The following is an 11,761-nucleotide window of genomic DNA, read 5'->3' on the forward strand; positions in this document are numbered from 1 at the left end:
AAAATAAATGGGACCTGAAAACATAGTAAGAAATGTAGTTTAGCAGACCATAGTAACTTGAGATGTTTACTTATAGATGCAAGGTACAGTATATACAGACTTGAGCAAGAACCAGAAATTAATGTGTTCTTGTATATGAGCATAATTTAATAAGCTTTATCTATAGCTATATTTTTCCAAACTGGGCAGTATTCTTAAGAAAGTAAAGATTAAAAATAAGACTATCATCCAATTTGGTGTGGAACGAAATATGTTCATATTGGAGGCTTTCACGTATGTATGTTATACTACTATACTGCTGGAATTGTGAAGAGGATGTTTTTGACAAGTTACCTTCTCATGGAAAAAGACTTATGAGAAAAATATAAAAGAATGTATTAGATAATTTTTTGATTTAGATTTGATTATTATTGAAAATATCAGCTTACAATTTCTCATGAAGATATTGGGAAAGTTGGCAAAGCAGCAGAGACCAGGAGGGCAAGGATGGGGACAAGAGTCACAAGGCATTTGGATTGTAGCCTCACTTCCTCATCTACTTAACTATGTCCTTGGATTTATCATTTGGCATTTGTCAGTGCTCTGAGAAAGCTATTAAGGAAGTGTCGATGTCTAAATAGTCTTAAATCCATAAATGTGTTGCATGACATAAATTTGGTAATTTTTATTTTAATCTTTTTTTTAATTTAGACTTTTGAAAAACAGTACCAAATATAGATATGGACATCCATGATATAAAAGTGCCTTCTCAAGTTACCAGCCCATGCCCTGGGGTCTGTGAGGGGCAGTGGTCTCTAATTCTTTCTCTTAGTAAGATTACTCTCCATTCATGGGCACCAATGTCTTTTGATTTAACTTTGAGAAGCTTATCAGGGGACTGATCTGGAGTCCGAATCTCCGTTGCTCATGTTTTTGCTGGCTTTGCTTTTTCTCTAGCAAAACTTCCTACATTTGGAATCTGGGTAAAGTATTTGAGCAAAGCAGTGAGTTTACTTCTGCTCAGCCTATTAACTAACAGTAGACTCGAAGCATATACTATTTTTCTCCCCACCCCAGCATCAGGTGACAGACAGCATTATTAACTTGAAAAGTCAGACGGGCAGAGACACCACAAAGCCTATTGCTCAAAGTAGTTGTTCTGTGGCCTGGGTGGGATGGAGGACCTGCTGGGGATGTGCTTCCAGGAATATCGACAACCTTGTAACAGTTTCCTCTGGTAGAAACTTCCCAAGAAAGATCCTCCACCATAGTAGGAAAGAATAAGCTAGTGTCCCCATAATGAAAGCCTTTCATTTTCAATTTTTTTCCCCTTCTCTACCTGTTACTTCATATGGCTTAAAGAATAACATGTGGCATTGGGAGTAAATTTGTATTAATTTCTCAAACTTCCAACACATTCTAACTCAGTTTTTTTTAACGTTCAAATGGGAGGGCAAGTTTATTTATGGAGATAATGAAAAATAGGGTTTTCATATAAAATGAGATCAAACTGATACGGTGTCTTTATTTTTAGCCCATTATTTACATGATCTTTTTAAAATCTACACAGATGGTTCACAAGCACCAGCCAGACCTCCTAAACCACGACCACGCAGGACTGCACCAGAAATCCACCACAGAAAACCCCACGGGCCCGAGGCAGCATTGGAAAATGTTGATGCAAAAATTGCAAAACTCATGGGAGAGGGTTATGCCTTTGAAGAAGTGAAGAGAGCCTTAGAGATAGCCCAGAATAATGTGGAAGTGGCCCGGAGCATCCTCCGAGAATTCGCCTACCCTCCTCCAGTCTCCCCACGTCTAAATCTATAGCAGCCAGGACTGTCCACACCAGCATGGCAAGCAATCGATATTCCAGGACTGTGGAAGAGAGACAAGTGAGAGAAGGTGTCTCCTCGGCGTGGCATCTTGAGAAGAGGCTTGGAAGTGCTGCTTCTCAGAAGACATCTGCTCGCTCAGGATGTCAACGGCTGTGCTTCCTTATTTCTGCTAGCCATACTTTTTAAATCAGGGTTGAACTGACAAAAATAATTTAAAGACGTTTACTTCCCTTGAACTTTGAATCTGTGAAATGCTTTTCCTTGTTTACAAGCTGGCAAAGTTGCAGTTCATTTTTGGTTTTAGTTTTGTTTTAGGGTTTTTGGTTTTTGTTTTTTGATCCTTGTACTGTGTTCTTGACAGACCGTTGGTAGAGGAGTCAGGTCTGCTGTAACATTTCCCACCAACTCCCCTGCTGTCCACGTCAATAGCTGAGTCACACGTTCGTTTGGATCCCTTCCATCACGCCCCGCCCCCACGCCCAGCCGGGTCCAGTTCCATTTCCCCCATTTACAAGATGCTTCCAAGGTTCTGATTTTCAACATATCGAACTAATGCAAAAAAAAGAAAAAAAAAAAAGTGTGGCCTTCACTACTGAGTCTTGTCTTTGGAAACCTTTGCTGTTGTGAGACGGGAAAATTATGAATGTATAAAGCATTTTTTCGTCCGTGAGCTCACTGCCTTTTGATAAGGGGTTTTTCATATGATATAGAGGACCATCCCTTTTTAGTGTAAGTTTTGTGATCTTTATCCCTGCATATTCTCATCTTTGTCCTCCCAGGGGCATCACTACTCTGTAGAAACATAAAATAGTAGGAAGCAACTACTGCAGATGTGGGAGGAATACACTTGCACGTGACAATGCCATGTTGAGGTTATAGGATGAGGTCCCCTGGCATTTACTCCCGCATTACTTTGAGACAAGCTGAAGAAGAGGGCCGTCTCCCTGAAATATGTTCCTGATTTTCAGATAAAATTATGATCGTACCTTTCCCAAAGTGGAAGAGAGTTCACTTCCTATGTGAGTGATTGCACTCTGGTGCCTAACAGGTGTAGGAACCAGTTCATACCGCGGCGGAGAAAGTTAAACCTTCAACGCACTGCTAAGTGCTGTTGCTACTGTGGCAATGTTCTTCTTCTCTGTTTTCGCCTTTTTGGCAAACTCTGCAATCAAATCAGAGTTCATATTTAATGTGTAGATTCTCATTGTTCCATCCAGTCAGGGGAAAGAAATTTATATGGTTTTTCTTTTTTTTTTTTTCCAAAATGGAGGTTGGTTCTTCAGAAACCATGTTATTACTTTTAATAAAGCTACAAATATTTATTTAGCATCTCTGATGTGCTTGACGCACTATGTTTTTAAAGCACAAACTGTCACAAGCTGATTGCGATGTAATGTCTTGTTATTCTTTATCTGTGCTTTTGATGGCAAAAGTCTCTCTCTGATGGACAAAGCCTAATGAGAAGTTCGTGGAGAAATGGGACAAAACCCAGGTCTGTGTGAAATGCTTGAGCCCACAGCAGTTTTTCTAAATATGGACTCACTGCAGGGTGGTGCGCATTTCTGCCGCTCCTCTTTCAGCCTCACACCTGGTGTGATGTACAAGGATGCATCTGCTAGTGAGCCTCTCTTCAGGATTTGAAAGGACAGGACCAAACACCTAGCAGGACCCAGGAAATCAGTGTGCAAGCCTGGAGGGGTCACCAAGTTAACCAGGGGAGGAGAACCAATGCATTGTTTTGCAGTGACGTGCGACATGTGCCCTTGAGGGTTTGGCTATCACGATAGGAGGTACTTGCAAGGAGTCCACGGGCTTGGGTGTTTTAATTTCTTCAGGTGATTCTGCACTGGTCAGTGGTGTCCCCAGAGAGGAATTTTGACTTTTCCTTAGATGTTCCACCTGTGAGCAGGTATATGAGTGCAGTTTTGTACACTTACAAATGGCATCAGCTAATTCTTCATTGATTTAGGAACTTCATGTACATCATCATGATTATTCACTTCTTTTTCTGTCAGTCTCCGATGGCACGTTGGAATAGCACTGTATGTTTTGTGTTTTTTATGACTTGCCAATCATAGGTACAACTAAAAGCCAAAAGTTGCCACTTCATTGTGATAACATCATTTTAACTTTAATAGAGAGTGATGTAAAATACAAATGTTAGAAAAACATAGTTCATCCTCAGTTTTCAAATATGTGAAAATTTCCAGTGAGAATTAGAAAGACTGGTGATGATATAAATTTAGACCTACATTTTTTTTAAAAAAATCTACTTTGCAAAGAAGACTTACTAGCCTCCACTAAAATCTCTGCAACTTGTACTCAATAGCAACCATTAGTTTTATCATTAAAAAGAATCAGAAACTTCTATGGAATGGAAAGAAGGAAACTTTCTATCAAATGTGGTCATGAAAATCCCATTGCTACATATTACCAATGACTACCAAACTCAAAAAAAACTTTTTTTTAATGGATATAATTAAAAATACTTTAATTATAAAAATGACTACTCATTAATGGTTGGAAATGATCAATACTTGGTTTCACTGTGATCTAGAAAGTTAGACATTCCTCCCATTTCTCAAGACTTGGTAATTATTTTTTAAGCCAGTAGACCATATAATCCATATAATTAAAACCAATCATGGCCAACACTAACTTGCTCTCCCCCATCCCCCAACATGTTCTGGGGATAGAAGTACTTATCCTCAATGATAGTCTAGTAAATTAGTCTCCATAATTTCTTTTTTTCCCCTTGATGTCTGCAATATCCTGTCCAAATTTTCTAGAATTAATCAGAGCAGTGCTTATGGTTAACTTGAGCTTCCTTCCACAAAATGACATTTAGGTCTTCCCTGTTCATTTTCCCTTGCCCACATTGCAGATAGTCTTACTAAAGCCCTAATTGCAACTTCAAAGGGCCCATTTGTTAACTCAATATCTCACACACAAGAACACTTGCAAAGATTTCTTCATAATGTGAATTTTTTTCTTTTTCAGTTCCAGAAGCATTTCCTACAGTTTGGACATTACTTTTCCTCTTGAATTTTCAAATTTGCACTGAATTATCGAACCTGGTTAAAACTTTAATTTTTTCTCTTAAGCTGACAGATTTGGAAGCAAATTACAGTGTGTTTTCAACAACACAGGTACCGCCTGTTGACCTGGGATTTCAGTGCTTCTAGGAAAAGTTTCCAAAAAAAGACAGCAATAGAGTGAAGGGTTTTCTTCCCAATTACTATTTTTTTTAAATGCCTTTTTAAGACTTGTCTAATGTGGCAAAATAGTTATGTGTTCAATTAATTTATATTCATCTTTTTTCAATTCTGATTATTATGTAAACTCAAGTACTTTATCTGTTCTTTTAAGGTATTTTATAAAATGAATCTTAACAAAATGCAGAGTTGGTATTTTATTTTTCAAATGAACAAAAACATTTCTTTCACAGCATTTCTATGTTTTTTTTGTGTTAAGCAAAAGACGTTGGATTCAAGAGCTAAGTGGACAGGGTTGTACGAAATACCCATCCCAGATGGTTATTAAATACCAAAACCATATAATTTTAAGATATTTACTTAAATAAGCTCCTTCCATGTCTTCGAACTGAAAGAGTTCTATTAAAGTTCCAAGTAAGAACCATATCTGGGAAAGGCTGAACGTCTTCAGATGACAATTGAGAATTCCTAACCAAGTGTAACATCTGTTCTCTAAATTCTTGCTTTTTGTAATCATTTATTTTATAAGGGAGAGTATATAAAATGGGCCAGTATATAACGGGGAGGGAACAGTGGAGATTAAAAAAATGTTAATAACTACTTCCATATCAAGAACCATGAAATGTTGTGAAAGTAATTGATACCTGCAACATCCCATACATCGTTGTAATAGTTATACCCTCAAAGCACATACAATTAAAATGGGGGAATATACATAAGCATATAATTCCAACACAATAAATGCTGTATATAAATTATCACATTGTACTGGAATTATGTACTTACGGTATGTGCTTAAGAACTTTTATTGGGCCCTTTATGCAAGGAACTTAGTAGTAAAACATTTAACCCTCTCAACAACTATCAGGCCTCTTCTAGGACATGGAAGTAAAGGTGTGATACATTCCTTCTGGAAACTTCCACCAGTGATAAGGCTGAATAGCATTTTGTCAGCCTAAAGGAGGAGCAAGGTTTTTGTTAAGAACTCCAGAGATAAAAGAGCAGTACACATTATAAAATAGTCACTTAGGAAAAGGTGAGAAGTAGTGGGGCCAAGGAACACAGAAAAGGCGAGGGAGGGTATATTGGCGCCTGTTGGTAAAGGACCATGCAAGACATCTAAGATTCTAGGAACCATAGGATTAGCAATCAGTTGCTGGAAGTCAGAGTTGACAGTAACCATGAAAATATCCAGACAGATGAGGGTGTGCCTAACAGGAATTGGCACATCAAATGACAAGCAATAGGCTAAGGAAAATTTAACTTCCATGCCTTTTCTTCATGTCTTTTGTTTGATTTTCACATGAAACTTGAACAGCATTCTTAAAATTACCTGTTTTTGCTTCTTTTTCATTCCTACTGCCACTACTCTCTTTTAGGTCTGAATTACGACTCCCTTAGAATTTGATTTCTTGGCTCCAGTGCAAGACAGAATGAAGGTTCTGAACTTCAAATCAAATGTTGCTCCTCAATGTAAAGCCCTTTATGGCTTTCAGTGTAAAAACCCCTGTAGGGCTTCCCTGTCTGCATTCCTCTTTATCCTCACCTCCCACCCCAGGCCCTCTTCACTTCTGCTGAGCTTGCAATTGTCCAAACATTTTTCATGGCTTTGTACATGCTAGTTCTGAATATGCCTTTCCCTTTTCTCAGTCTGACCAACTCTTATTTTTCAAAATCCAGCTCAAGCATTGCCTCTGAAGTAGGCACAGGCTGAGTTGAGCATGTCATCTTTTTATGTCACATAGGATGGTCTTATCATACCTAAGTCGTTCTGCACTCATTCCATGGGTGGTCCCAACTAGACTGAACTTCTTTAGTAAGGGTAGCATATCTAATTTCTGTGTCCCAAGCTAATACAGAACCCAGTACGTAATGCACAATAAAACATTTGAAATCAATAAAAATTGCACCCTTAAATAGCCAATACTAGAAACAGTCCTGAGTTCTGGTTTCAGCTCTGCCACTATCTGTGTGGATTGGTATCTCTTTTTTTTTTTTTTTTTTTGATCCTGTTTTCTTCACCCATGGACCAGAAGACGTATAAGCCTATTCACTAAAGTGACTACAGAGGAAACTTTTTGTTCACTGTTGGGATGGGGAACAAAAATTATTTAATAAGCAAAAACAAAAAAAAATCAGATTCACAAAGTAAAAACTGCGAGATTATAAAATTTATTTTGGCAAAGTTCAAACCTGTCTTTTAGTAACTTGAGAAGCTAAGAGAATACTTAATTCTTCATAAAGAGATCATGACAAATGTCTATTTAAGAGATCACTGCTCACAGATTCCTATGGCAACATGACAGTGGGTAAGAGTAGAGGCTGTGGAGCCAGGATGCCCAGGATCAATCTCTACCTCTGCCCCGTCCGAGTTATGTGACCTTAAGCAGGTGCCCTAACCTCTCTGTCCATTAGGTGCCGCATATGTAAAAGGAGACTGGCAACCATGCCTACAGAAAAGGATTGATAAGGAGACTCACTGAGTTTCCAGAACATGTCTGGTACCATTGAATGCTCAATAAATGGCAGCTCTCATTACCATATACCCTACCCAGGGAACTTAAGCCACATTTCATCTCCTAGAATCCCTGGAGTAGACTGCAAATAGAAGCATGTTTGATTTTTCCCATCGCTTCACAAAGCAAAAGGTAGACAACAGTGGGACAAGACCGGTGTGGCTAAACTGAGGAAATTTGAAACCTTAAGGGTAATGACCTATACATCTTGCTGAAAAGCTGCAGAGTTGAGTTTTTAACAGAAAACCTTCACTACCATCATGTATTCTTCCTGAGCTTGTTCTCGAAGCCCCATACAGTGAGGGTAGAGATTAGAGATGGTGAGCTGGCTGGACCGCCAATGCCAGTCTGGGGTTCTTGAGAGCTGCTTTCTTCCCCATTGACCACCACCTAAACTGAATATTCAGAAGATCTTTATTTGTAGACAAAAGGCTTTTTTTTGTGTTTTTGTTTTGTTTTTCATTTAAAATCTAGTTCAGGCACACACAAAAATAATTTTGTCTTTAGGGTATGAAGAAAAGTGGCAAAACTAGTGAGTTTCTCTAGTCCCCTCAAACCAAATGTAGCCAGATGTTGAAAGGACTTTTCCTTTTCTCCTAGAACGAGGCTAAAGCTCCAAAACTGAAAACAACAGATGAAATGCACCCATATTCTAAAAACCCACCTGGCAAACCTCTGCAGGACCCATTATGAGGCTAGTGGCAGAACTTTCTTCTGCAGCCTCCAAAGTAAATAAACAGAAGAAGATGGATTCAGGGGTTGGCCCGGGAGAAGTGAGTAATGGATAGGAATGTTAAGGATTGAATCCACCTCTCCCAAACCAATTGCAGAGATTAGAAAACTGTTATTTCTTCCTATTGGATGTCTGTGCAGTGGACTTACCCTTTGCCATCTGTGAGTATTTGAGCAGAGTAAAAACAAAATGGTCTGCAGTGAATTACTGACAAGCAGCGCCCCCCCCACCTCGGGAGCGGGGGGCAAGGATGCATCACATTCCCATGGGGCAAACAGACCACTGTCAAGGCGGCTGAGCTTCAGCCACCCTGACGGGACCCAAGAAGGCCACCTACAAGGCACAACAACCCAAGCAGCAAAAGACTTTGGGGTGTACGCCACCGAACCAGGCATGAGGGAGGTCAGCCAGTGGACATCTTCTGAGTCAGACAACAACCTAGTGAGTGACCTCCTGAAGGACATATGAACATATGAGAGTCTACACTGAGGGACTTACCCGCCCCCCAATACACACACACACAGGAAAGAAAAAATCAAGGACACACTACAATTGCACTTGTGAAGAAAAAGAATGTGTTCCCATTAACTCTCCCTCCCCTGTCCCAACCCTGAAGCAGCAGAAACCTAGAGGAACAGTAAAAAAGAATAGGTCTTGCTCCTTCTCTTCTGGCCCCTGAGACTGAAGCCTGGCCAGGGCTGGGAGACACTGGACAGGCTAGGCAGAATTAGAATATTGGTGACCAAATAAGAAAAGAGAAAAATGACAGTCAAACATAGTGATACTAGGGGGAAAAATTATATAACCATGTTGGCAGCCCATCAGGTTCAAAGTGTTCAGTAAATTGGTTACTAAAAATAAAACAAAAATTATTTTATTTAAAACGGACTTCGGTGGTTTCCTTAGCTTAAAAAAAAAAGTATTCAAAATCATACAGCCAGGGGCGCTTGGGTGGCTCAGTCATTCAGCGTCTGACTTCGGCTCAGGTCATGATCCCAGGGTCCTGGGATTGAGCCCCACATTGGACTCCCTGCTCCGCAGGAAGCCTGCTTCTCCCTCTGCCACTCCCCTTGCTTGTGTTCCCTCTCTCACTGTGTCTCTCTCTGTCAAATAAATAAATAAAATCTTTAAAAAAAAATCATATAGCCACCACCACAGGGTGCTTCTCTAGGAAGATGCTGTGGGCTGTGCAGATCCATGTATTTCTCTGGAGAAACTTCCTGCTGGCAAGCTCAGTTCTGTCCAGCCCTTGAGCTGCAAACTCAGGTTATCTGCAGTCTCTGCAGTGGAGACTCTGTTCTCTCTGTCACCAACAGGGCAGGGTCCAGCCTTTCCCCAACTCTCCCTCCAACTTCTCCCAACACTCCTTTCCCCCCAGTAGACTATTCAAACCTCATTTGTTAGCTAGTTTATGGAGTAAATATGTGGGGCATGAAATAAAACATCTCGCATCAACTTACCTAGGATATCACGGACTCTGCCGAAACTACTCTCAAAAGGAACTCTCCGTTTCCCTGAAGAACTGTGCCAGTGTAAGATACAAAATACCTTTGCAGGAAGTTAAACTTAACCACAAGTACCTAGGCCCTAGGCTTTTCAGACTTGAATCAAAAACAGCAGTAGCAAGAGAGTTATTTGTGTAAATGTTTAATCAAGAGCGATGTGCAGTGTTATTTATCTGGAATTTCTTGCAAATAAAAGGGGAATAGATGGTTGAAAGCAAGACTAATGTATCTCTATCGGGCTTTGCAATCAGTGCTAACATAATTAAACATTTATTGAGCACTTTGGATTTGGGACAGTTTTCTATTTTGCTTCCAAAGTTCTAGTTCTCAAAACTCTTTTGAAATAGGTGCATTACCCTTGGCATCTTCTCTTGTGCATTAAGAAAATTTATAAGCCAGAGTCAAAAATAACTTTCCCCTGGGCACCTGGGTGGCTCAGTTGGTTAAGCAACTGCCTTCAGCTCAGGTCATGATCCTGGAGTCCTGGGATCGAGTCCCGCATCGGGCTCCCTGCTCGGCAGGGAGTCTGCTTCTCCCTCTGACCCTCCCCCTCTCATGCTCTCATTCTCTCTCTCAAATAAATAAATAAAATCTTTTAAAAAAAATAAAATAAAATAAATAACTTTCCCTGGGTCACTCAACAAATCACAAGAAGGGCTAGAATTATAATCCATCAGTTAGTCCCAGTCAGCACATTCGATATTAAAAATAGACCTCAGAACAAGCAGGCAAGATCTAAGCCATTTTTTTGTGGGCAAGAACGGGAATTGAAAATGAGCAAGTATGACTTTCACCTGCTACCACGACTGCATATGGCAGCAGTATGGGCTAGAAAGATCAACATGTTTATTGACCAGCTGTTTTGGGTTGAAAAGAGTTTGGCAATTGGTCAACACTATTCTGCACAGTGAACCGACTCACGTGGCTGAAGCTGAACTATACATTGCAAATTCTGCAACGCTGCCACAACTTGAAAATGTGCAGGAGTGACTCCATCTGCATTCCAAAATGCCTTAGCTCTATACTGTGGGTCCTTTGAACTAGCCATTTTCAATGTGTATAAATACCCATTTTATTATTTACTGTGTATATTAAAAAGAGGAAAAGAAAAAATTACGTTACAGCATACCATCTCTCTGCAAACGCAGATACTTGATCGATTCAGTGAAAAGCCAATAAAGCAGGGAACGGGAAACAAATATTCTCACAGGTTAAATCAAAAACATCTGTTTCATTGTGAAGCTCCAACGTGTAACATAGAAGCATTTTTGGCCACTATTAATCTCTGAGAGGCTATAAACTTGTCATATTAAGGACACTGCAAATCCAGCTTGAATATACTTTGCTTCTCATGTGAATGACATGTAAGGGCACTTGGGCCTCTTGTTATCACTTAAGCGCCTTGAGAACACCAATGTTCTTGTTCTCTTCTCAGGGGACCACTACACCACTTCCGTGCATGACTCGTCAATCCTTTGTGGCATTAACCCCTCAAACTAAATTCACTTGGAGTGGAAGACTGGCACGAGAGCACTTGCTTCCATTTAGAGATCATACACTATCATTCCACCTGGAAAATTCAAAAGTATGCAAAAGTATTCAAACCCTCCACTGTTGATTAAGATCTGTTCTGATATGAATAAGGAGATTCAAGCATTTTCCTCAGGAGAATCGTCAGGGATTTGATAAAAACATTACTGATAAAATTCTAAATCACAACATAGATTTAGCAGTGCTCAGAGTCTATTTTGTGTTCCTTAAACTCTACCATCCTCAGATTTTACTTCATGCCCAAATTTCTTCATCTAGAATGAAAACTGTATGTCACAAGATATTGTGAGAATCCACAGGTGAGTTTAAAGGACTTTCAATGGCTTCAGTGATACTCTCTACATTTTTAGAAATATGCATATTATTAAATTCTTTACATTTTTTACAACGATCAGGAACCGGGAATCTCTTTCATTATTTACAG

The 11,761-nt window shown here is 39.7% G+C and overlaps 1 protein-coding gene across 1 annotated transcript in view; it reads left to right on the forward strand.

Annotated features, from left to right (window-relative positions):
* CBLB (Cbl proto-oncogene B) overlaps nt 1-5,214 on the forward strand; it is a 222,195-nt gene extending 216,981 nt beyond the window's left edge. Inside the window, exon 19 of the mRNA XM_035000236.1 lies at nt 1,550-5,214. Coding sequence (XP_034856127.1) covers nt 1,550-1,809 — 260 coding nt within the window. The 3' untranslated portion in view covers nt 1,810-5,214. The remainder of the gene's footprint in view (nt 1-1,549) is intronic.
* Nucleotides 5,215-11,761: the final 6,547 nt, after the last annotated feature.

Source organism: Mirounga leonina, unplaced genomic scaffold (assembly GCF_011800145.1).
Source record: "Mirounga leonina isolate KUSES-001 unplaced genomic scaffold, KU_Mleo_1.0 Mir_115, whole genome shotgun sequence".
Taxonomy (NCBI): Eukaryota; Metazoa; Chordata; class Mammalia; order Carnivora; family Phocidae; genus Mirounga; species Mirounga leonina.